The 27,982-nt window shown below is 37.9% G+C and overlaps 1 protein-coding gene across 4 annotated transcripts in view; it reads left to right on the top strand.

The window, feature by feature from the left end:
• The window catches only part of LOC150090856 (uncharacterized), a 187,472-nt gene extending 162,555 nt beyond the window's left edge, over nucleotides 1-24,917 (top strand). For 3 of the 4 annotated variants that reach the window (XM_090373141.1, XM_090373134.1, XM_090373120.1), the window contains 6 exons: nucleotides 3,521-3,622; nucleotides 8,101-8,307; nucleotides 10,124-10,482; nucleotides 10,932-11,064; nucleotides 20,056-20,127; nucleotides 24,508-24,917. In XM_090373141.1, the coding sequence (XP_090229267.1) occupies nucleotides 3,521-3,622; nucleotides 8,101-8,307; nucleotides 10,124-10,482; nucleotides 10,932-11,064; nucleotides 20,056-20,127; nucleotides 24,508-24,570 (936 nt within the window). In that variant the 3' untranslated portion in view covers nucleotides 24,571-24,917. The remainder of the gene's footprint in view (nucleotides 1-3,520; nucleotides 3,623-8,100; nucleotides 8,308-10,123; nucleotides 10,483-10,931; nucleotides 11,065-20,055; nucleotides 20,128-24,507) is intronic. The other variant, XM_090373128.1, reaches the window with a different exon arrangement.
• Nucleotides 24,918-27,982: the final 3,065 nt, after the last annotated feature.

Raw genomic sequence — 27,982 nt, 5'->3', positions numbered from 1 at the left:
GTCACTAAAAACAAATACTATGAGCAGTTCATCAATTCTTTTAATTTAAAAAGAGGTAAAAAACAAAATTTAAAGTCGGTGCAAATGTTTCTTAAAAACCAAATGTTTCAAGAGTTATCTTATTGGATTTGATATTCGTTTTACTTTTATGCTATCACCTTTCAAAGAGAAAAAACGATTGAGAAGAGTTGTGTGGGCCTTCTGAGCTTTTCGGTCTTCATGTTACGATGCATTAAAACATCTCAAACACTGAATACTTTGCATCGTCTTTCAAGTGTGAGGTTTGGGATAACACAAAACAGTTATTACATATCATCTGTCACACAGAAGAGTTCCCGCCTCCCTCGCCAATACAAAAGATATCGAATTTCCTGTTATGCGCCAAGAAGGTTCTACTCGGTATCCTTCAGCACATTTCAACGAAATGACTGTTTGCATTTGATGTGGTGGAGGGACAGCTCGTGGAGATAGATGCGCGTGTCACCTTGCAATGTTTTGTTGACTGTTAAGAGTACTGAGAAAAAAGCACATGTGGGTGCACGTGTTGTGATGAAAACGGGAGGAGGCTATTTCTTAAAAGTAAAGAAATTACGGAGGAACGCTATTTTCAGACTGCCCCGTGAAGTCTCTGTTCGGATCATGGAAAATTATTATTATTACATGAAAAAACAGAGTGAGTTCGGTACAGATTAATGTGAGTTATGTTCATAAGTCGATTTACATGTTGGGGAAATAAACTCTGGTAGTGGAGGAAGCTCCACGAGACATAATCTTCGCCTGAGACATCCACCAGTGAAAAGATCAACAAATTCTTTTGAACCGACACCTTTCCAAATAATAGCCAGTAGACACGACAGTAATTTTAGATTACTTCAAAGCGATATCATGCTGAGGCCATTTTAAGAAGCTAAAAACTTATTAAAAACAAATGTTAACCAGGGCAGATTACGAATTTACTTTTATTTTAGATTGCTACTCTACTTTTTTTTAAACTGCAGTTTAAACGGTGATTATGAATTTACTTATCTGCCAATCAATCACTGACACATTGATTCTGCGTAGTTTGTTCGATACAATTTTAAAGATTATATAAACCGCTTTAAACCGCTGTCTAAACTAAAAAGGAACAAATACGCGTACTTTGAAAAACCTACAAGAAACAATTTTATATAACTCGGAATTGTGACTTTATTAACAAATAACTAACTTAAAAAAACAAAAGATCTTTTTAATAGGTGTTTATTGAGGTAATGACAGAATGTGCTGTTCTACGGGCCGACCGGGCTAGCCGAGTGGGTAAAGTACCTGCCCAGCAACCCAAAGGTCGCGGGTTCGATTCCCGCCTCGGGCTTGGATCAAAGTACTGCAAAAACCTTGGGAGGTGCAATATGGCCACAGAAGCCGATGCGCCAACAACTACCAAATCAAAATCAAATCAAATCAATCAAGCTGTTCTACGATACATAAGGTTGATTTGTCCAAGGTCAACGACTACGACTGTATTATGATCAAATTGTGTCAATTAGTGTTTATATAATATGAGAGTGCCTGCTTACATTGTTTAGAGACATATCAGCATCTCCTACCCACATCCCTTGAACCACTGTTGGGTCTGCACGGTTTATGGCATACTTACCATGCACAGCAAGCAACAAGTTCACAATGAACTTCAGTGCGTGCTGCTTTTAACATTGAAAAACCGGTTGAAGTCTCGCATCTTAATGGTCTTTTTTTCCTTTTTTTTTTCCTTCTATCATCGCTACCGACTTTATCCAAGATGTTACTCCCCTAAAGCCATGAGGCGTCAAGTAAATCGTGTCTGAAAATTTATTGTATTTTATGGTCGGTTTGCTTGTTCTGCAAGAATTAAAAATACTGGTTTCTACCAAGCAATCCTCGCACGATTTCAAGTTAGTCGGGTTTTTTTTAATGGATCTCCCCTTCCTTACCGATGCATTGTGAAAAAAAAGGCCCAAAGAATTCCTTCAGTCAAGAAAGCATTCAAATCTGTTTTTTTCTATACGGCGTTGAAGGGTAGAGATTATAAACGCCGTGCCACACGTTAACAAAATACCATTTACTCAATTTTATTGGGAAGAAGTGTTTTGTTGTTGGTTTTAAGGTGCCGCATTAGCATCTTAGACGATATTTCTGGCTGAGAAATCGGATGCATTCCAGATTTTACTAAGTGGTGATTGATTAAAGCAATCACCACTCAGTAAAGGTAACAAACGGTTATACAATCGCTATCCTACAGTAGCTATGAATAAGGAATGAAATTCTACCTTAATGTTCAAAACATTGAATCTATGGATCTTTTATGAACTGATTTCCGGGTGCGAAACCCAGTATCGTTGGTCTTTTCGCTACCGCGTTGCGTACATAAGAAGACCTATGTGAAAAATAATGGTTTCCTTATTGCAGTGACACCTCAAAACATTCAAGAAATAGGCATCCCATAAGAAATTGTCTGGAAATCCTTAGATTTGGGATTCTTGTATTTGAGTACCACTTTCAAATAGAAATTTTTCCAACTAGACGGCGCACCTTCAGATTTTAAAATAGAAAAAAAAAAAGAGAAAGTTCCACACGTGAAATATATGGACTTGCTATCTTTAATATGAAGGTGGAAAAATTATCTGGATGGATGGTCGCGTTATTGAGCAAACTATTCGTGACACTAATAAAGTATTTACTTTTAATTGTAATGCTATTTACTGTTGGTCCTATGTTATTGTCTGGGCATTCATTTTGATAATTTCACCATTACCTTGGTTTTGGCCCCAATCATTATCCACAGTTTTACAAGTTCAATCCCTTAGAATATTTTCATCTTAATTAAACTCGTCCGGTCTGCTTCGTTCAGGTATAATTGCGGTTTTGATTTAATGGAGGGAGACCTTTCTTTTGTGAGCAATTTGATCTTCGAATGATAAGTTCTTTTAAATTTTAGAAACGCTCTCTGTTTTTGTGTGAACAATGGACGCCAGTCAGTTTAATATCACATTTTGCTCAATTAATCTTGCAGAGAATCCTTTCAGTAGTATTTTCGTTTCTAATTTCTTAAGGGCATGAGATTATTTGAACAGGATCCGGCTGTGTATAAATTTCAAATGAGATAGGCTGGGGACTTGATACAATCTCTTCACAGAGCTAGAGGGGTGGAAGCTACGGTACTTGTAATGAATTGCGTCCAGTTGTTGAAGCAGTCTATTCAGAGGAACAGGCAATTAGGTCAGGAGTAATTCAAGCATCACCGTAAAAGGTAAAATTCTTTTGCATTCCTATGTTTGGATACTGATATACAGCATTTAGGTCACCAATAATGATTGAGCGGGTGCCGAGAGTCCATACGGTGGTTTAAGCTTCGTTTCCATATGTCATGAGCTGACATCTGAAACCAGAATTCATCCTCTACGATGCTTATAAAATACTCAGTTAACCATATTATTCTTGATTAACTGATAAGTAATCAAATATACAATGTCTAATGTAATCTAATGTCAAATTTCTCTCCAAGCAGAAGTATCCCACCGTAGGTCATGGAGCGCCCTTCAAATGGACAGACCAACTCAGTGCCAGCGCCAGACAAACCCAACTACTGTCACTTCTCGAAGGAAATGTAAGTGTCAAAATTCAATTAAACTTCTAAAAATTAATTTAGAAAGTGAGACAGAGTAAAAAAAAAGCTTTCAACTCCATGGCCTAGTCATCATACATCTAATAACCACATAATAAGACTCCATTAAGACTCCAAAGATTCCAAAAAGACTCCATTACAAAAGCATATCATATTCTTTACAAAATTAAAATTAATAGAAACTCATATCCTCGATTCCCGTCTAAGACTAGGGGAATTTCTAAACACCTCTTCAATGGGGGCTGTAGGAGTTTTTTTTCATCCCGCACAGCATGCAAATCGGCTCTTTAACCCACCCTTTTATATACATAATACACAATGACGCAACATGATCTAGGTCGCTGATGATGTTCCTAAAAGCTAAGAATAAACCAGTACACTTATGAAAAATTTCAAAAGTATTTATTTGCAATTTCAAACAGTTTAATGCTCTGCCCACGGTGTTCGGTAATGAAACTGTATTTCAATTTATGAAACTTTCAAATATTTAAAACCATCACTCGCCATTTCATTTAGCATACGAGATGTGGTGGGGTTTTAAATATTTATGAAGTACCAAGAAGCTCTTAAAGCGTCAATATTTATGAGAACAGAGTCTCCACTCCATCAAAGTTATTTAAGAGTCTCTCTCGTATTAATTAATAATCCTCCAGAGTATGTGGAAACTGCGATTTAATCTATCTGTTGATTGTGAAATAACAACAGCGCAATAAATTACTTGCGATGAAGATGGGATGAAAATAGATGAGAGACGAATGATATTAGAGATATTAAACAAAAAAATATATTTTTAAGGATATGGCTCCACTGACATGATGCAAAAGATTACTTTTCATGACTGATAAATGGAATGAAAATAATCTATTCGCGTGAGTAGGCAGTTTCATAATAAACTTCATTTAAGTGACCGGAAATATATTTAGCTCGCGGGCATAGAGTACATTAATTTATTGGAGTAATACTTTGTATGTCATTTGCATTAATCAAAATACTCGGAAGAATTAAAACAGTTCCACTAATCGCAGGGGACTGCACTAAATGTAACAAATTGAATGTGTCATGTGACCAATCATTGCATAATGGAAATAAGTGGTTGCAAAATCCTTTCTCGCTTGTAAAAATCGATAACTCAAAAACTATACATTGTAATTAATACATGCGTAATGATTTTTAACAATACAAAAAAAAAAAGTTTGATATTTGGCCATCAGGGAGGAACGAACAGTCATAAATTTAGAAAAATAATAGAAAGATAATTTTTTTAAATTTCCACGTGTCAACACCATTATTTTCTAATGTGCAGTCAAGACAGGGCATTCAGTTCTCCACAGGAGTCTTCAAAATTTTCGATGGGAATATTCTTCAAAATTTTGAAGGATAATCCAGACGGATTATCCTTAAAATATGCCACAAGTCTACTAGAATTAGGCGAGAAATGTGGAAAATGGCTGCTGATAATTCGCTCTTCCGTGAAGGTTTTTTTTTTTTTCGTAGAAGCTATTTGATATTAATTTCAATATGGGGCGTTAACACCGTCCTGTATAAAAAATTATGCCTCCTTGTACCATGTTCACTTAGCTCTGGGATACATTTGGTCTGCGACAGGTTAAGATATTGGGCGCCATTAATTATGCATATCTCAAAATTCCTCCAATGTTAATGGCTTCAAAGAAAAAGGAACCAATAATGGCGTCTTGTAAATCCACATAATACCGCAACCTTTAAGGGCAGAATAATTCCTCAACGTGCACATGAGGATTTTCTCTAGCACACAATTCGATAAGATAATTTGTACCTACCGCAAATTCATCAAGATGGGATGTTACAGAAACCATTTTGGATCCTGCCTTTGTCAGTCATCCAATGAGCGAAATCACAATGGCTTTACTAGTTTTGTGGTTCAAATCGATGCAGATGTTTGACTTCATATGGAAAAGGTGGAGGCCTAGCTTTAAGGCTTTACGTACCATGCTGCAGGGAATACAAGTCACACGAAACTTATAGAGCACTGGATAACTTCAACTAATTTGATGGTTTGGTTTGGTTTGGTTTTTGGTTTTTTATGGCGCATTGGCAGCTGTGGCCATAATGCGCCAAGACTACTAATTTGATGAGCTTCTTGTTGTACCTCATCAATTCTAGGCTTTTGAACTAGGCAACGCTTCTTCGAAATGCCTTACAATACTTAATGCGATTATTTTTGAACAGCAAAACCTTAACGTTGTTGTTGTAGGGCTTTAGGAGCATTAGCGACTTAGACCATTTGCACCATATATGCGTGTGCTCTGTGGTTGATTTGCATTTTTGTGGGACGAAAAACCAGAGTTCCTGGGAAGGAAAAAACTATGCAACGCACTCCTGAGAATGACCAACTCAACCACGTTGTGAGAAAAGTCCATCACGAAATCTTAAAGACGTTTTCTGTCTTTGATACTCTCTAAGAGCGAATTAAAACTATCGCCAGTGTGTTGAAATAAAGTTTGATGAAAGGCTCCTTATCTTTAGGCAACATTTTAAACGAACTTGCGAGGACTTGGTTACTCAAGTGAGAGCAGCAGCTTTTTATCTTGATGACGACAATAAGACATGATGAGCAAACACTAATTGTCTGATCTAACACTCATTCCTTTTTATAACGAACACAAACGCTAATTTGTTAATTGGAGTGAATAAGTCGCTTATTCCCTGGTGGTCAAATTTCACACTAATTTTTGCATTGTTTAAAAATATTCCACGTATACCGATTTGCAATGCAAAAAGCCCTTTTGAAGGCGACCTCAAAAATTTTCCACATATGAAAACCGTCCTGGGACTGCTATGCGCTAATGTAATGTATGTTAAACCGCCAAAGCAACTAAGGCAACGAGGCATCAGTATTTGTGTCCGTAAATTGCGTGTATTCTGTGGTCGATTTGCTTGTTTCCTGGATAAAAAACCATGCTGCCCTCCCCTGAGACCAATTAACTCAAGCCACGTTGTGAAAAAGGCCCATAAAAATTTCCTCATGTCTTTTCCACCCGGTGAGGGGAGGACGGCATCAACTGTGCTATCGCGAGAGCTCAATACGACATAAATTTTCGAGTTATTTTTAAAAAGTGGGAAAGGACTTTATAACCATCCAATAGACACAGCCGTCATCGATTTACTGAACTTTATCTACTTCTCTTTCCTTTTGACCCTCTTTTTCCAGCGGATTTAATTTCAGTACGTATAGAATTATAGGATATTTAAATTAAATATCTATAATTAAAATATTCTATAATTCTTTAAATAGTCTGCAAAATAAAATAACTTTGAGATATCAGATTATATCAATGTTATTTTTATAATCTGTTATCTCTTTGAAAATAATCATAATTAACTTCAATTTACAGTGAGTTGATTACCCTACACAAACGTTTTTTGGAGAAGCAAAGTCACGATAGGCCACTGTCCCATTATCACAATCTCATAAAATTAATGTCTTCAATCTGACATAAACATGATCAAAGAGAAAGACCTTAATACCACTTTCGTTTTCGCATTCCTGAAGGCAATAAACAACTGAACGTGAAAGATTACTAGAACTAGAGATTACAACCCCTGACACAACCATGCTGTGACGGGACTAATTGTATGTATATCATGCTGAAATTAAAGAATCGATATACCCATTGACCTGATTTTCCGTCCACAGTTTTTCATCCAGAAAATATACAGACACTATGCACTGGTGTTTCGAACATATTCTATACAACACTCCATACGAACTCAAAATTGTAGCCACCCGATTTGGAACAATGTTTGGAACTTGACAGAGGTGGCCACGTTGACATCATTATACATACTGATGATTTTCATTCGATACATCATACCCCATTTAAAATCAAGTTACAGGGTTAACAGAGGTACAACAAGTTAATAGAGTTACAACCACCTCTATTAAACTGATTTTACTATTTTATAACCAACCACACAATGCTTTCAACGGACTAGAAATTTCATTTAAAAGTGGTGTTCCTCGAGGATCCTCCTTGGGCCCCTTACTGTTTGATATTTATATCAATGAACTAGCATCAATTCCTCATCCTAAAAATGTAAAGTTTAAAGTGATACCAGAAAAAATAGGACCTTCGATTATATACGTAATTTCAGCCCATCAAAAAGGTTAACTTACAAGACACTTATGCATTACCTTTAAACAATCAATCTTTTACACGTGGACGTCATTATCACGTTCGCACTGGAATCTATTTTTCATTGCTACGGTTATTCATGATTATCCATCTCTTTATATATTAATTATTTTAAATATAAATATTATTTCAACTGAGTTGACTTTTTATGATTTAATTTCTGCAATTTTATAATTCATTTTTATGTTTCGATAGCTGAAACGTCAGCACAAATATGCGAAGTTGAGTTCGACAATAATTCACTTAATTTATGTTTCTTCCCCCCCCCCCGCCCACATATTCCAGAAACTGCCACGTCTTACTAGTAAAAACATCCACGGGGCTTTTTCCGCTTTACCACGCACAGACAGCTTTAAGAGGAGACAACGGAGAAAATCGACTGATCAAAACAATTCAGATGCCAGCCAGAGAAGGAGCAAACATAAACGTAGTGCGTCACTTACCGCTGGTAAAAACATCGAAGCCTTAGGCAGTGGCAGATCCAGTTTTGGGGTAAGTAACACCTTTCTCCATCTCAACACTATATTAAGTTTGACACTTAAAAGACGTATTTAGATACGCAAAAGCGAAATTAGATATTTTCATAGCAGGTTCCATTAAGGAAACCATTCAGTGGTAACTTCGTGCGATTTTTTAAACATCTCGATGCAGTAACTTAGTTTTCAACCACAAAAAATGCATTTTGTAAGCCAGTTGAACAATCGATCCACCTCTTCCTACATGAATGCAATTTTTGGAAACAGCTAACGATTTTCACGAAGCAAACAACCACACAGTAAGACCAAAATTTTTCTTTGGACTTACGAATTGGTAATCCGTTTAGGTATAACCTGCAAACCCTTGAAGATGAAGAGAATTGATAGTAACTGCACGTGATAAGAAAGATGAACATCTTGTAAACAGCAGTATATCAGACCCAATAAGCTACGTAAGGGACAGACACGTAATCAATGAAGGTCCCGCGACACCCGTACACACACACACAACGACATAGCTAGCTTTCAAATTGAATTTTCCCATCCATATACCGCTTTATTAAATTTACCATTACTCAATCTCTGATAACTGCGTCCATTCATCACTGAGTAAAGCAGGCTCGTGTTTTAAAAGCCAAGTTATATTGGCCACTGAATTGCGAGCAAACATGAAATTTGTATTACAAAATCCGCTGGGACATTACGCTGTCATTCGCTTTCAAAGAGATCTTCGGCTGAAGAGCAAAGTGCTTTTTAACGCATACATATTTATAACAAAACGCCTTACTTCTATCTTTTACTACACGTAGTGGCCAAATAATGGAAACACCAACGGTCAGTATATGTCACAAATTTTCCACGAGATTGATTTCATAGGGCCGTGGAGATTGGTAATTTTGTCTTCTTGAACTTACTACCGCTTAACAATACTGCCCCGATTGTTAGGCCATCTCTTGTCGGGCTGCCCCGTTGTCCTACAAGAGATACTAACTTGGAAATCACTCAAAAGAGAACTGAATAGCTGTAAGGCCATGTACTGTGAGAAGTTGTTGGGATACTACTGAAAAGTTGTGCCGAGAATGAAAAAGCTAACCTAATATCTAACTAGAAAATTCTTGGATTTCTGCATACTAACTCTAGGAGGCCAGTTAATGAATCTGAAATATTGGTTAAGTTAATAAATACGATTATTACTGGATTATCAGAAACATTATATCATTCCACAGGCGAGAATATAAATTATGGAACCTCCATCAGATTGCCGAACGTTCGCCTCTTGTGAGCTTGAATCATATCACCCACGCCAGCTATCAGTACAACTCCTGGCTCCTCAGGCCCACCAATTATACTGGAAGTAGCAAAAAGATATAAAATAATGAGAGCATCCTTGATTAATGACAGTAATCAGGGTATGCTACTTCAACAAGACAGATTATTTGGATGTGCTGAGAAATGTAGCTTCTTTGCACTGGAAAATGCAAAGCCTTGCATCTGGGTAGGAGTAACTTGGATATCACCAAAACCAACATAGTTGATAACTTTACCAGATACGAAGCAAGTCTATACTGTCTCTGAACAGCGTAGACAGGATAATGATAATACATTTACTATATTATTTAAGATTTCAGTAATAACAGCTGGGTAGTAAATTGTCTTTTTGAGGAAAAACAATCCCATCCATTTCTGTCCAGGCTGGACTAATTCGTGAAACGTTACAAATTAGTCTTTGAGCACATTACAGAGTAACCGAATGAAATTAGTAGTTCTTTTATCGTTTTATGTAACATGTGGTTGATTTGAATAACAGGTTCGTTCTTTTGTTTCAATTTCAGGCGTTCTCTGCAGGCTCCATCAACAGCGGTCAGACTGACAGGTGGGTCGTGAGTCCTTTTAACCCCAACTATCGCACATCTGGAGGCCAGACGTGTCCTGATGCCACGTGGGAAGTGCGAACCGACAATTCCGCAAACATGTACAGGGACGATCTATCTTCGACAGGTCACCTCGCAAACAGCAGAGAAGCGACACGTGCCAGCCAGAGAACTGCGAACACAAAAACAAAGGGAACCGATGGCGCTTACCAAAACTACGGAAGCAGACATAGACATGTGGCGCCCTCACACGCCAATGAAGAACTCTTAGAGGGTACTGGAGTTAGTAGAACGAGTACGAATTCCAAGAACATTTGCAGGTAAGGGACGAGGAGACAAAAATATTACTGATGTTTGCCTCAATGAAATGCATATAAATGAGGCTGGAAGTTTGCTGGGAGGCCCAGCCTGACAACCACAATGGTGTTTTAGCAGTAAAATAAATATAACAGGTGCTGGAATATGGTACAAAAGCCATTGCACTCACCTTTCGAACTACTCAGATTAACCGAGAACTGAATAACAAGTGGAGCCATCTATCGATAAAATTCTATACCTTAATTTATTACGCTTCATCTTAATACAGTGGTTAAGATCTATTGTTTTCTGTAAATATATTGTTTTTCTCTCCTGTGTAAGTTAAATTTTTTTATCATTAAAAATGCGGATTGCGCGTAACTTATGGAGATTTATGAATGAAGCTAAATCAGCGCCATTCTTTGAAGTTCGACATGACGGTTGTAATAAAAATCCTATTTGTCTTCTCTAGAGATACCTCGGAAGTAGGAAGGCCGCGTGACGACCCCACGACCCAGGCTTCTTCATTCAGACAGTTTACCTTCAGTTCCAAGTTCCTTTCTAGCGAAGGCAAAGGAGATTCCTTACGAGCTACTAGAGATGAGGTATTGTTTGAAAAAATTAGAACGAATCTCTTAATACATACTTAATTAGTTAAGTTAATTACTATTATTAGCTATTATATACCTATATTATCAAAATTATACTTCGAGACATCTGTGCAAAACACTTTTTTGAAGAAAAAATATTTGGGAGAGGGGAGTTGCTGTAAAAGAGATTGAGTAAACGAACAGTAGTTCAAAAATTTACCACCATGTGATACACAATGATGTAGCCGAGTGGTCAAACAAAAGTGCAATAGTACACGCGTTTGAGTCGACCGTGATTAGAATGTACGTGACTGCTAAATACGATTAATGATAATACTGTTATTTCGATAAGAAATATTATCATCACTCACATTGTTATTAAAGCAAAAAGCCTATAAGTATTAGGCAAACGCGAGGATAAATATCTTAGAAGTTATTTCTGGGTTTTCAGCCCACAAACACATGCTGGTGTATTACTCCGATTGTGAAATAATAAATCACTACTGTTTATTAAGATAGTCATTAAGTGTTGACGTCAATCGTAAGTCTTAATTATAAACAATGATGATGAGAATAATTTCACGGTCAATGGTATTCAATTACTACAACCACAGCAGCTGCTTCCATTTGTTTTTCACTTGTCTGGAAATCCTGTCAGAGATGGGAGGAATTGTTAATGGAATCCTCAATCTGGGTTACCGATATCAGAGGAAGGAATGTGGTTTCCAGTAAATTGTTCTGGGTTTTTTATCCGTAATCCGTACAGACATAACAAACGACAAAACGTTTGAACTAGAATATCATAAAAGAGCTGGAGTATCGTATTATAAATATAACTCATTTTTCAAAGCATTGCTTATTATAAGGGAACCACTCCCCTAGCCATTCTTCTGTGGTAGGGTGTTTGACCAACAGAACAGACACTAATAATAATGTGTGCAGCTGATATGCTAAAAATTATCAAGGAAAAGGGACCAGCAACAACTTTCTTGAGTGGAACGAGAATCAATTGCTACAGTCTGATCAGAAAGCCAAAGGCTGGATTGTTTAAGGTTTAAGGGGAGGTTTTTGACTCCGTTTTTGTAGAATAAAAACTCCAGTTTACCGGAATTATTTGCGAACTTAAGCCAGTGACGAGAATTGTATATTCGTTTCTGAGAGAGAGAGAGCATCGACGCTATCTAATCACGCAAGAGAAAATCTGAATTAGATTTTGAGAATTTGTCTGTTGAATAGTTCAGTGGTATTGCACTATATTTACTTCCGCTTCACGTAATTATTTAAAATACAGGACGAAGCACTATCAGAACTTTCACTACGCAGAGAGAGAGAGATCTGAATCGTGTTCAACTTCTACCATTGTAGATAACACGAAACTGCACGATTTCATTCTTATTTAATCCTAAAAACATCTACTATAAAGGACAGTACTAAATCTCTGATACACATCGACTATTTAAAACTTCCTCGGAGCAGAACGATCAACTCGGATAGCATTCCTAAAACTGCAGAAATCAATCTCCTCTTTGAAAGAATTTATTCGCGTATAAATATCGGCAGAATTGAAAAATGCTGATTCTCTAAAGATTACATTACAAAAATAGAACTCTTACATAAGCAAGTTTTCAGGTAGAAGCATTACTATTCGATTGCGAGGGTACAGACAGTCGATTGCGAGGTACAAACAAACTTAAGTAGACGAGATCTATATAAGCTAATATTAATCTTATGAAATGGCCACTCCTGCTTGTTGTTGTTGTTATGGGGGTTTCATGGCGCATAAGCTACTTGGCTATAATGCGACTATTCGTTTATTACACAAAGGAGTCACTCCTAGTCGTAGCAAAGACACTATTCTGTTGAAACGGGGAAAAACTCGAACGGATGGAGTCTTCAAAAATACCAAGATAGATATGGTAAGCATAATATACAGTCGCAATAATCTTTAGATTTCCTTTCCTGGGTTACTTCAATAGCATATTTATTTATTTAGGGACATCTCTCGCATTTGAATAGAATATTTTTAGCGATGTCCTTGACAGTTAATCCGATAACGCCATAAATCATTATGGCAGACGCATTATAAACGTAGTTTTCCTTTTAAAAAATGTCCAAAATATGCACGTCAACAACAAATACAACGAAGATTAAGTACGTAAAATATTCTCTTAATAAATGACGCTATTTTCGGTATTACATAATACAATGACCTGTTAGTTTACGTCCGCAATTCACACAATAAATTTTAATGTAAGTCAACCGGGAAGCAGCAGTTTTCATCCCAACTTTTTTTTAAAAAAATGGCGAACACCATTAATGCCTTTTCTGTTGACCTAAGGAAGTTATTTAATTATGAATAAAAAAAAAAGCTGTTCAAGGAAGCCACACGAGAGCCTCTTGTGGTTATTAATCTCTAAAGGGATACAGCGATGGCAAGGACGTAATTAAGTTTTCTTTGGCATTTTATGTTGGTTTTCTCCACGGATGGGATATAAAACACCGACGCCTTCTATTGTCAAAATAATCCGAAAGAGAATCAAGCTTTTTGTTAATGAAATGTTGTGAGAAGGCGGTGGAACTACTCGTGGACTGACTCCCGAGTGTTGAGAAGAGTGAAAAAAAGAAAACATTAATTTAATTTACCGGTCAAGGATTTTATACATGAAATCTGAGGGGATGATCTGATACGAGTGGGGGGTCTTCATGCTCCAATTACAGACTAATAAAACATGTTGGGATTAAAGAATTAATGGATAGTTTTTGTCCGAAAGATCTTCGACACGAGCAGTTTTTGTTGGAGACTTCCCGAAGGAGACTCTACTGGTGATTCAGTTTTCATTTACCGGTTGTTGAGCCGCTAAAGACTGACTTTTAAGTCTAAAAATAAATCAGTACACATATTAGGACATGTGGCTTGTCAAAAAGGATTACAAGGGTTAAAATCCCCCACAGACAGGCCAATATACGATGCATTCGTAATTGTTATAAATTAACTGGCCACGTAAACTTTTATCAAGCTCCTTAGTGGACTGACTATTGGAGTTTCCACACACGCTATGAAATTGCAATCACATGTAAGTGACAGATAGACAATCATACTGGCTGGAACGTGCGAAGATTTTTGTCGCGCCTCTTCCACTACATGAAAAATATTCTATTAATATTGTATTCGTTCTTCTGCAGTCACACTATTGATAATATACTTGCGCACACACACACACTTCACAAGTTCAGTTCGCTATTGTCTGGCGGCACCGGTGGTTTCCCTCAACTCCGCGTAGTACTCTGTGATGCAGACAGTTCAATGTAAAGGCCAGAATATGGATGTGCAGAGTGGTTTGTTGTTCTTGCCGTTTAGCCTCTTGTGGAACCCCAGATTGCCCGTCGCTAACCCCGTGTAGATAGGCCAGGCAGTGCAACAGAGGGAAAGAACTCTGGCTAAGCAAACACCAGAGTCGCCTGAGCTTTCTAGAAGTGCCCCCCAAAAAAGGAGAGGAAATTAAAGTGAGTGCAGTAGATAATTTAAGAGTGGGGGAGTAAAGGTAGGTGAGAGGAGGTAAGGATGAAGAAAGAAGGCATCCTCCAGATAGTGAGGTAGTGAGGGGCAAAGAGATTGATATACTTGGGTTGGGAGCCCACCAAGATCAGAGAAAGGATAAAAGATTGCACGGCTAGGGTGCCGCACAAAGGTGAGTGCTATAATGGTATGGGTGTTTTTAAGATGGCAATTCCCCCTGTCCCACAACAAGTTTTAAAGGTAGAGTTCTATCCTGTGTGGGTTAGATGGTTATATAGTCAAGTCCGTGTAGATTGTCATTGTTGTTATTTGGTTTTTAGGAGCATTAGCAACTAAGGCCATATTGCTCCAGGGATATGCGGTGGTCATTCCCTGACTTTCCGCATCCTCCGTATTTGGTGGCCACGGGCTCTAACCCCGGTCTAAGTGTAGATTGTCGAGTTTTGGTATTAATGCTCAGATTGAGCTGGAATCAAGTTGGCCTGGACTCTCGGGTTGTTCCTATGTTTGGTGAACACTTCCTGTACGAACTGTGAGAGCGCGATAAAGCTGTCTTGGTCAGCGTGGAAAAGTGCTCTTGTCCAGATGTCCTTTCATGGATGTAGTAAGACGTACTCTGGAGTCTTCGTACTTTGGGCAGTAGAACAAAATATGCTCCCAGCTTTCTGGGAGAAGAGAGGATCCTCATTGATGCTAAGTTCAGCAAGTTTGGCGAGCTATGGCCAGTGAGAATGAAGGAAGTAAAGAAACTAGGGTGAAGGCTGGTGAAGGTAATTTGGGGAATGAATGTCTTTGTGATAAGACCTTTAGGAGTGGAATCCCAACAAGCTTTCCAGGTCTGATAAAAGTGATTTGAAGTGGTTTTTTTTTTTTTTTTTTTTTTTTTCAATTTTCGGGTCAGTTGCCAAGTTCACACTAATTTAGAACAGTGGTTCGAATACTTTTCTTAAGAAGGTAGGATAGCCAGCCTTGGAGGACCTCCAGATCAAGGAGAAGGAAGCCCACAAAGACCTGGAGGGCAGAGTACTAACAGAACAGAATGCCCTATAGATGGTGAAGAACATGTACGTTGTATTGATTGTAGCTTCTTTGAAATCCTGACTAGTGTTGCCCTGTGAGCCCAGGCATCAGCCCCATAATAAATGATACTAGGCAAGAACACCGCCTTGTAAAGCTGGGTGAGGGAACAACCACGGCGGCCCCCAGTGTGTGCTCGTGATCCTTTTCACCAAGGCAGTGTGTATTTTCTAATCTTTGTTCCAAGATATTTGAGGTGTGAAGTAAAAGTCAGGTTGCTGTCAATAATAATTCCAAGATATTTTAACTCGGTGACTTATAGGTACTCGGATTTCTCCACTAATTATTTTGTTTATTTTTTGTAGGGTTTTATACGCATCGTATATAATATGTCTGTAAACTGTGTAAGTGTTCAGTGGTCTATCTGCTCTTTGCTGATCGAAAAACCCGAGTTACTAGGAGGAAAAAACCAAGTTGCCTTATCTGAGACCAACTAACTCAGCCACGTTGTGAAAAAGAGCCATAAAAATTCCAAGCGTCACTGAAGAGATTCAAGCTCAAGTCTTTCACCCCGCGTGGGGAGGACGGTGATTATACCAACTGTGCTGCCCAAGAGGGCTAATGCACTGATGCTGGTGAAACAGTACCCATTATGAATCGCATTGCTAAGATTAAGAAGTTTCAAAGCGGTCGATTATCACTCAAATTTGCTACGGCAATCGTTTAAACTTTCAGCGTAAAAGTATAACAGACAATCTGAAAAGACAGAAAAACGAAAGTCATATAGAAGTCAAGAAACAGTCCAGTGGACCAAGAAATTTATTTCATAACGTGGCCGAATTAGTCGGTCTCAAGCGAAGGTCGAAATGTTATTCCCTTAAAAAACTAAAGTTTTTCTTTCAGCAAGCAAAAGCAACCTAACCGAAGAATACATGCAGTTACAGACATAACAAACTAAGGCCGCATAGCCGTATAGAGTCAGACGCCACCTGTGGTTTCCCCATCTGCACCATATGTATGCTGGGAAATACAGTGCTACTGTAAATGCCAGAAAAGTGTCGTGTGTTGTATGCGTAATATTGTGTTGTGTTCTGTTGTTGTGTTCTCGCATTTTCGCAGCAGAGCTTCTGGTGGACGTCATGTTGCCAGCACACTGTTAGGCGGTAGCTAGGCTGCCCGTTATTCTCTGATTTGGTTTCCACCAGGGTCGCCTGAACTTCCTGAACGGAGACCAAGTTAAAAAAAAAAAAAAAAAAAAAAAGACAAGAAAAAGTAGAGTGCGGTAGTACAAGGTGTACGGAAGAAGGGGTTAAAGTAGGAGTAAGGGGATGTAGGTGAAAGCGTCTCCTAACACCATAGACTTAGTTGCTTTGGCGCAAAACAGTGTTCATGTTACATGGTTGAATGCCGGTTGGTAGATGCTCAGATCTACTAGTCATGCCACAAAAAAAGTATTCCCACCATGACTACTACAGTTGGGACAGCCACATTATTCCTTGAATGCCGGTTGGTAGATGCTTAAGATAATGTTGTTGCGGTTAATCGCCGTGAGCGACATTAGATAAATTCGTATTACGTGTGGAAATTAAATGACAACAGATCATGCAAATACGCGAGATTACCAAAAGGTATTGAGACACTAAAAGAACGAGAGATATTTACAGAGAAGATTCTATATTTAACAATTTATGACTGGACAAGTTTCGTTGTCCACCATGGATAACATGCACATCTTTACAGTTCGTGCCACAATAGGCTTTATGAATTCTCATATGGTCAATTTATCACTGCATTAGTCTGGTAGCACAGTGGTTATAATCACCGTCCTCCCCACACCGGGTGGAACAGACCCGGCTTAGAATACCATCAATGAAGCGAGGAACGTTTACGAGCTTTTTTTCACTCTGTAGCTGGATTAGTCGGTCTCCGGCGTGGACAGCGTTCCCCCACCTGGAAAATGGGGGGTTTTCGTCCAGAAAAGCAGACAAATTGACCATAAAGCACACGTAATTTATGGACATATTACATACGAGCAGATAAGTTAATTTTTTGTTAGCCTTAACATGACAATTTTATCACTGCATTGGCGTTTTTTTTATTTATTTATTGTTATAGGCGGTCCCTACCCACCTGTGGTAACCCCCCCCACGTGTACACAAAATCATTCAGATAAAAGCCAATTTAAAAAAAAAAAATTGTTTCTGATCAGGAATGTATTATTCAGATCAGAGAGTCTAATTAGCATTAGAAGAAGAACTCTTTATTGCATACAAAAGGCACATGCCGTACGCAATACCCTTCACGGCTACAAGCCAGGAGTTCAGTAGAGGCATATGATGCAAGAAGGCAAGCTATATACAGCAGCAGCAGCCAAAAAAAAAATCGCTTCAAAGGTTTGTCCAATTCTTCCTTGAATTTATTTACACTATCAACTTCACAAAGTTTGTTCCAGCAATCAATCAACCGCGGGCTAAAGGTAAATTTCCTACAACTGTCTTTCTTCAATTTTAATTTGTCTCCTCAGGTGAGTAATCTAAGCAAGAGGAAGAATCCCATCAGCAATGATCTTGCTTAAACCATTTAAGACCTTATACACCTCAATCAGATCACCTCGCAGGTGCCTAGTCTCCAGCAGTTGCAATTTGCAGACCTTAAGCCTTTCTTGGTAAGAGCAACCCAATAAAGTCCAAGTAACCCCTCAAGCTGCTTCTTGGATGTAGGCACTACAGTAGCTTAAAGAGGAGATACCATTAGGTTTACACAGCCACTCAATAAAACCCATAGTTGCATTATTCTACCTAAACGAATGTCTGTCTCACTCACCGAGATCCATGCCTGAAATAAAACTATGCCGTCGTTGGAATTACGGAACTATTCATGATATCACCGGATCCATCTGCAAAATACTATCCACAAAAACCACGCGACAAAAAAGTATTTTCGCCATGATTGCTACAGTTGGGACAGCCACATTATTCCCCAAAGACCATCCTCAGAAACCTATGCAGTCAGATGATCAAAAGATATCCGCCAAAATAAAATACTATAACGAAAACACTTTCGCATATAAAAAGCACAGAATGGTCATTACTGATGTAAAAAATAAAGAGAATAAAATATAAACTTTTCTTTAATTTTGGAGAAATCAGAGCGAGGATTTAAAGAAATAGGAGTCTGAAAAATTTGAATGATGGAATTTTTTTTTCGTAGCAATCCGCGGGATGGTTTGAAAATGTATATTAGAAATCATGGTGAACTGCATAATATCGACATTATTTAGGAAGTTGCAAGCAGCTAACACATTTACCAAATTACGTGGTCTGGGCGGGTAGCACAGTGGTAAGCGTCACCGTCCTCCCCACACAGGGTGGAAAAGGCCCGGGTTTGAATCTCCCGTCGATGAAGCGAGGAACTTTAGTGGGCTTTTTTTCACTCCGTGGCTGAGTTAGTCGGTCTCAGGAGTAGATAACAAGGTTTTTTCCCCTCAGAAACTGGGATTTTTTCCAAGAACACACAATTTATAGACACAAATACGGGTTTATATATTAAATTACCGGTAACCCTAATATAATATAATAATTTTAATTTTTTTTTACTAAATTACGTTTTAAACTAGTAACTGAGAGAGAAAACTGAAAAAATATTTAATATAATATTAATAATTTATTGTATTCCTTAAAGAGTGCCCGTAACTGAGTTTTAGATCGTTCGTGACAGAAAAAAAAAGATTCCCAAACTGCCTTTCAATGGTCACATATTTATGTTTTCTCCGTTTGGAAAGGCTCCTGTCTCATTTGTCTCAAAATTGTAATTCGGTTTTCGCAAAACTCAATCGCATTTCATAACATTAAGTCTATGGGAATATTCGTTTCGATTAACATCCAGAAATGTCACGAAAACATAATTAGGCCTCGGTCAACTACGTTAACCTCAGAAAGTCATTATGCAAAAAATTAAAACATTTAATTAGTGAAGTAGTTGATTGTAGGTTTACATATTTTACGATTCAGAAGATCTGTCTTCTGATTAGAGTCCAAAAATTTAACTTAAAAAATACGGGTAACTGCAAAATCAGAAAAATAGAAATTGAACAGAAGATTAAAATAAAATAACGAATTTCATCAAATGAATGACAGAGTGACAATATCATTCGCTTAGTAATTACCCACATCTAGAGCAATGATATTCAATTTTATAAGTATGCATGCAGTCATAATTAAAAAAAAAGGCTTTCTCTTGAAAAATCCCCGTATCTTGACGAAATACGGATAAATTCAAGGTCATTTCCATAGTAACGCGTAGAATTCTTTCTTCCTTCTTTTTTTTTTTTTTTTTTTTTTTTTTCTTTTAACTAAAATTACTGATATGAAGTCTCTTAAAGTCTAGTGCTCATTCACTGGAAGCACTGGCAGTCTAACTTCAACTACCACAACCCCTCAAGGAGATTTCTTTAATCAATGTTTTCTTTTCAGAGCATCGACGACTCGGAGTGGAGTTCCTCGCCTGAGCCACGTTTGCCCAAGATTCATTACGACAACAAGCAGGTCAGTACGTGTCACGTTTATTGTTTTAATTCCAGGCTTGGCTCTGTCATTTCCCGTTGCGACATCAAAAGGAATGGATAATTTTTCATCCAAGTTTATTGCCAAGCGCGCGTGCTAACGAGGATTGAATTATAAATTATAGATACCGCATCGGACACGCATGTACAAAGTTGCCCTTGTTGCGATTCTCATTAGTACACCTCTAATTGGATTTATCAGACTCGGTCACAATTTATTTCTTTAACTTTTCCAGTTTAAGAACTAGCATATACAGAAAGAATCTCTCGGTTTTGGTACGATAACTATACTTTAACACTTCCCCTTCCACATAGTTCCCTTAATCTTCACAGATAAATGAGGGATTCATTAATGGCGTTATTATTTTCGAAGAGAGAAATTCCAATTTTCTTTAAGGTAATTTGCATTGTCTTTTAGAATTAATATGCTTTCTAAACGACCCTGTGTAGGTAGAAATTTAAAATGTATTCATTTTAACCACTGCCGGGTTTCTTTGCTTTTCATCAAAGGATAAACATTATAAATAACTTACTTTAGATGCAAATTAATCACCCGTCTTCCCGTTTCATTTATATTAATACTCTGATTTCTTTAGATGGCTCTTAATTAGATGTACAGTATATTATTACTAATCCTTTGTTACTCTCTTTTATTGTCTGAAGAATTATTGGACAAAAATGATGTAGCGGACACAATTTGAACACGCTGCAATTTGAAATAAACCAAAATAAAAGTAATTTCTATTAAAAATGGATTATAATAAAAAAAGCATCACTGGAAAACATGTACTCTGTGTTCTGGGCTGTAGAGCTGGTTTAAACTGCAATTTAGAAATGATAAACTCAAACATTACAGGATTTTTACAATTCCTTGTTTAATGGAAAATTGGCTAGATAAAGACTGTGTCAGTTCTCAGGACGCAAGCGGGGTTAAACTCATCCACTTTCTACTGGGCATATTTTGACACCCTAAATCCTATCATAGAAAATTTTTCAGTAAAGCAGCGTTTATCTTTTCCTCTCTTTTTTGGCGCCTACTTAGTACATCAAAATAATCACAATTTGTTCAACTCAACAAACCATCCACCGTGTCCAAGTATAAAAGATAATGGATATTAATCTGCTTTAACGTTCGTTCGTTTTTGTCTGTTTATATGGATCTGCTTTTTAAGACGTGAATGCAAAAGATATTACTCTTTAATAACTTAAAATTTATTTTAATTTATTGGATAGTTTAAAGGTCTATTGGCACATCGAATATCGTGGGCACATATGCTTGGTTGAATTGTTACCAACATATGCATAAGAATTATATGGTAGCAGGAGATTCATATGCATGTTTTTTTATGTAAAATGTGCATGTTCATGGAACAAGATGTCGTCAGGGCCAAAAATAGAGAGGAATGCAACTCTCTCTTCGCCTGAGATTGGTTAGCCAAAGCTCTGATTGAAGATATGTTTAAAATATAGGTAAAACTATTTTAAATTGTTCCAAATTAAAATTAAACACAGGCAGTGTGAACAATTCACAAGAATACCTTTCACTCACCAATCATAAGGAAACCGAACATACCAGTGGACCAGTCATGTGACCTAGATACTCGTGAAGTGAAATGATAGCAGGGACTTTGAAAAATGATGCTGTCTGTAAACGACAGTTGCCATGGCATGGTAGCCTGTTAACGCATAAACATTTTAAGGACCTATCCGGAAAAACTCAAATGATAAAATGATCAAACAACGTAAAAATTGTAGCAAATGCCTGAGAATGTTATTCGCATTGAATTCGAATCTCGGAGTGTCCACACGAACTGGAAGAATACCAATAGGCCATTATGATAGCAGTGAGGGAACAGGAAGTGACGTGATCGATACACAAGTTAGGTAGCTGACTTGTCAAGATTTACAATTTATGTAAGCAATATGATGAATGACATCATTTCAATACTTAATAATATAACAATAAATCTGAGAAACAACCTTGGATAAGTGGTCAATCTCATCAGTCTTATACAGTTAGAGAGAGAGAGAATCTTTATTGTCCTTCACAGCCATAAGGCCAAGGGGTTACAGCCTCCCCATACTTCCGGGATACTCAAGCAATTATTTACAACAAAAATGTAACTATACAAATGAAAATATTACAATACAAATCCTTATAAAAGTTAGGTCTGATTGAGATAAGAGCACCAGCTCAATCAGACAGAAGCAGATGCAAGGTACAGATGAGTCATTGCTGATTAGTCCTGCTCCTCATAATTTTTTTCTGGCATCTCCGGTCAACGCGGCGAATTTGTTCAGGTCGGCGTCGAGAGCCTGAGTCTGCTTGAGCATCGGCTGAGGGAGGAACCTGACGGGAGATGGAGTTGTGCTGAACACAGGTAGAGCTCAAAATTGGCCCTTAGGCAGCAGGGGGAATCCTCCAGCCACAGGTATCCCAGAATGAAGGTGTTGCAATTATGCCTGTTATCATCTTGACTGTTACTAGGAGGCGTTGGTCGTCGCTTAAGGTGAGAAACCGTGGAATCCCGAGAGTGTCAGCAAGCTGCGTGGTGCGAAGCAGAGCTGGAAGGTTTGTGCTTCCTTGCTGGCCCACTTTAGGAGCCAGAATTCTGCTGCAAAGAGTGGTTTCTTTATTGACAGTGCCGCTGAGGCCCAAATTTCAGCAACAGAGTAAAGATGGAAAGATAACTTTTCTTATGTACTTCACTTTCTTTCATCAATATTCCGAGTCAGCCAATGAGACACACATAACATGTCGTTTGATTGGCAACACGCCAAACCAAATAGCGGACGGCTGTTTTGTTGAAGAGCGACTCTGGGGAATAAATTTTTTCAGGGTGCCAACAAATCCAAATTATAGCAGAGGCCATCCCATTACACTCACATTGTTTATAGGAACAGAAGACTGCAAGGCCAAAAATCACCACTCTGGACAACGAGGATTCAGCAAGTCTGAATCTTCCATTGTCCAACCCGTTTCAACTGGCCAAGCACATAGCAGAACTGAAGTATGGGAGAAAGCAATGACACTGATCCATTTTATTTGGTATAAACCCTACAGGCTGGTACAGACGTTATAGGGTGTGTCAAAAAAAAAAAAAAAAAAATCATCACCGTGCACACTTTATCACGGCGGTAACTTTCTATTTCCTCTAGTGATGACTTATTTCTAGAATTAAACACTATATCGAAAATTTTATTTTGTTTCTCAGAGCAAACTAAACTAGAATTACAATTAATAAGCTTTCGGCTGGGAGGCAGCCTTCTTCAGATTGAATACATGAATGGCAGTTGGAATAGAGATGTGCACTGCCAGGATGGTGCGTGAGGCGCGTGGTTAATTGTTTGTTGATGTTTGTGGCTGTAACATATGGTGGTGACGTGGCCAGCGTTTGTCTATGGATAGAATTACTGCCTCTGTGATGGGGTTAACTTGGCAACCACTGTTCCTGTTCAAAGAGGCATCCGAGCATTTTATATTTAACGATTCCAACCAGGTGCGCTTTAGGTAATGGTGGGACCTGTCCACAACCACGACATCGCGGTGTGGGTCGATGTCGTGGCGGGTTGCCCAGACAAGCTCGGCGATAGCTGAGTGTTCTACAGCTGCCAAACGGATCGCCCTTTTATGTTCTGAGAGACGTTTCTCGAGTCGACGTCCAGTCTCTCCAAAGTAGCAGCTGGTGACTGCACCAGCTGCTACTTTGGAGAGACTGTTTAGTTTGCTCTGAGAAACAAAATAAAATTTTCGTAATGAATCCAGAGCACGTAGGCCTTTTTTACTAAACACTATATCATTAGAACTACTCGATCAGGATGTTTAGAGAAACACTTCATCTCTCCCTACTTCACCTGCCAGCACAACCAACTGGTCTTAACCCCCCCCCCCCACCTCCCAAAAAAGACATTCAGGAATTTGGAAGAAAGAACCAGAAGCATTATGGCCCAACTGTCAGGCATTTAAAGCCGGCAAAGTCCAATATATGTGTATTTATATACACAGAGACAAAACTACAACTTCTGCCCCCATATGGTATGATAGTTTCTGCGATGCACAAGCATAAAAATTTTAATATTCGTATCATATGGCACATTTATCAGACTACTAAGCAGAGAAGGTTGGCTTCAACATAAGAATTCTGATATTAATTCGGCTATCGGATGTTGTTTAATAGCGGTGTGCTTAAAAGGAGGAATTATGGGAGTTGGGGGATATAGCCTTAACCATAGGATCAATGAAATTATTATTGATCCAAATATTAGAATATGAATTTCTATTCAATTATTCTCCTATTATCGTTTTAATTTGCATAACGATTATATCAATTTTAGGAAACTAATTAATATTATTGCATTACAGGGTGCATCTGAGAACTCACTGCGCTTCGATAGAAGGCTATCATCCAACGTAGCCAGAGAATAGCCAACGGTCTATCACCATAAAACGTGCTAGGGAACGACAATAGTTCGCATGCGCCATAAGTCAAGTTCTGCTAGACCAGCCATAGAATGGAGGCAGCCTAAACGAACGAATATAATTTATTAATATATCTGAGAGCAGTATTCGTAAATATAGGAGGAAATATAATTCTTGCCTTACGAGGCCGATTCATGACGCTCTTAACGACCCCTAAACAACGACCTTTTTATTTACCAGGATTATTATTGTAGTACTGAAAGTCTCTGAAAACTCAGACTCAACATCGACCGGACAATGAAAACAGCTCACCAGTTAAAATGTGTTAATAAAATTGTCTTTCGTATTTTTTATTTAACTTTTCTTTGATATTTCAATAATTGCTAACTCAGTCGAGAGTAATTATGAAAATTTCAGTTCCAGTTGGTGTGATCTGAAGTGGTCAAGTATTCCTGAAAATACATCTAAAGGCACTTATACCTGATACATTCTAAAGTTAAACGAAAACATCCAGTGCATCTTCATTTCACTTATTATCCGAAAAGTTATTTATATAAAAATTACAAGATCGAAGAACAAAATCTGTTTTAATATTTCTGTCTATTCCCGAATGCATAAATGTCCAGTGGTGCCCATCTTTTAGAAATGCAGACCAAAAAGTGATCCATAATTCATTAATGAGTTAAATGCATAGTTCCTATAAACCACTATACAAACAGTATTTTAATTAAAAATACTCAATATTTATACTGAACACAAAAGGGACAAAGGAACTAACTGACTACGTGAATAGTTAGTCATTTTATCGTACTAAATGAATTACAGTGTATCAACTGACCACAATATATCAAGTTAATATTGGCAACGTTTCTGGATTTTGTTTTGAATTCTGTCATTAGGCCTATTTAAAGTTAAAGAAACACAAATTTAAGCGACGTTTTAAAGCGAATAGGTAAGTCTCGAAACTGGAAGTGAAGAGAGGTCAGGCCTAACAGAGGAACAAGTCTTAGCTTTCCCTAGCAGGATGCAGATGGTTGGCTGTAGGGTTTTAGACGCGTCAGCAACGTAGGCCATATTTTATCGAATATAAATATATCGGTAAATTGCGTGTGGTGTTGGTGGTCGATATGCTTTTTGCTGAACGAAAAACAAGAGTTTCCGGGTGAAAAAACAATGCTACCTCGCCTGAAACCAACTAACTCAGTCACGTTGTGAAAAGGCCCATAAAAATTCCTCGCGTCATTGACAGATTCGAACTGAGGTCTTTTCCACCCAATGTAGGGATGGCGGTGATTATACCAACTGTGCTACCCACGAGCGAGAATGCAGATGGATAAATCGTATATACAAACTGATGAGTGGTGTACCAGTTGAACTGATAATACTAGTCAATTACAAATATTATGAAAAGAAGCAGAAGATATACGCACAACAATCTCTGAGATAGGAGAAAAAAGATCAAGTTCAACCAGCCTTACCTAACGTTCACACTTGTCATATTGTAACCTTATGTATTTTATACTAATATCTCCCATCGCGCAGATGTATAAATAATTTTAACCATCCACGAAACATTCATCCATATCTCGCTGGAGAACACTAGAGAGTCGAGTCGAACCTATCTGTTGTTAGTACCGACTCCGATTCGTATTTTCGCAGTTCGATGTGCGTGGACACTCCCTGGTCAATTTAAGTTTAATTTTGTATTTTTAATTTACTTTAATTAGGCCTGATGACAGGATACGAAACAGAATCCAGAAACGTTACCAGTACTAAATTTACATAGTGTGGTCAGATGTGTTAATTGCTTTTCTTTCTCTTATTATTTAATTTCATCGCTTATAGGTTTCCAAATTCTTCTGAAGGCGCCTTTGTTTAAGAAGGATAACAATTCATTGGTTGTTGTTATGTAGTTTTAGGGTGCATTGGATGATATTGAGCCGTATATACTGTATTATAAACTGAGACCGACTAACTCAGCCAAGTTGTGAAAAAGTCCATAAAAATTCCTCGCGTCGTTGACAGGATTCGAACTTGCGTCTTTTTCCATGGTAACCAGAGTGCTACACGCGAGAGCAAATTCATTGGACAAATCCAGCTAAGATTCACAAGATATTGTTTTGAGAGCAGAAAAGTCGGATCTAAAGTTTAAGAACAATGCTGAGATTCTTTCATAAAAGGTGTCTTCCCCTTTTCGTTCACCCCTACATGAGTTTTTACAACATTCTTCAACATTTGGGACTTCCATTGCAAGTTTTAAGAGGGTGAATAACCCAGCAGCTCATTCTAGCATAATAGTCTTATGAGTGATTTCACTGTTCTTAGAACATAACCTGATGTTGACACATTTAAAAAAAAAAAAAACTTTTTCTCCCCATCTCAGGCGCAGGAAGTAACGGTTGAAGCTATAAAAGACATTTCTGTTGTAAATTTAAAACTGTGCTCAGTTTATTACACTGATAAAACAAACACAGACTTTTTCAGCAATAACAAAGGGAAACAGCAGAAAGATAGGTTGACGAATTACAGAGAATAGGTATTCTTAATCCTTATGAACAGGAAGACGAATTAGGGGAAGCAAAATAAAAACATCATTTGGCCAGCTTTCTGCTCTCCTGTTGCACTACCGCGAAGTAAACAGAAATTTCGTAAACTAAGAAAACGAAAACTTAATACTTTCTACTAAGAAGATTTCTCTCACAAAAACTTTCACAAAAAAATTTAAAAAGTGAAACATCAGCGATTTAAGGCAAGACGGGATTTAATCTTTGGGATTAAATAATGTATAAACGAAAACTAAATGGGGATTTGATGTAATGAATAGCTTTAAATTGAAATAAATTAGTAGGCTGAGATGTTTCTTGGATAAAACGGACTACTGAAGATAAATAATGAATCACAAATAAAACAGGTAGGTGAAGAACTTTACTCATACCATACTGCCTTCAATACCAACTGAAATTATTTTAATTAAGTACATTAATCATCATTCAGCTTACCCCGCCTCTATAAAGAACAGATGGATGTCCCGTTGGGGCCAAAATGAATAGATGGATGGTTCACTAGGGCCAAAGGGTAGACTAAAACGATCAGATGGATGGTTTCTTTGAAAATTGCTTGAAAATTGGGCACGTTTGAGCACGTTTACACACAGTACATATGCGATTCCACTATATAACAAAATGTTTACGAGGGATGATCTTTAATTCGGGGACTGGTGCAAGATTTTATTTATGTTTACCGCGCGAACTTTCCATAATTGCCGATACAGGCGCTCTCCCTGATCGCTATTGAGCAGACTGTATATGCATGCCGGTACTTGTCGAGCTAATGTTTCGTGAAGAGTTTTTTTAGCCGCTTCTCACTGACGATCGTTTTGAAGCAAGTATCATGTCGGACATACAGATTGAGCAGCCAT

This window comes from Mastigoproctus giganteus, chromosome 1 (genome assembly GCF_048544385.1).
Source record: "Mastigoproctus giganteus isolate SK-2022 chromosome 1, ASM4854438v1, whole genome shotgun sequence".
In the NCBI taxonomy this organism is placed as follows: domain Eukaryota; kingdom Metazoa; phylum Arthropoda; class Arachnida; order Uropygi; family Thelyphonidae; genus Mastigoproctus; species Mastigoproctus giganteus.
The sequence above is the reverse complement of the archived record's forward strand: the minus strand, read 5'-3'. Positions and strand labels throughout refer to the sequence as shown.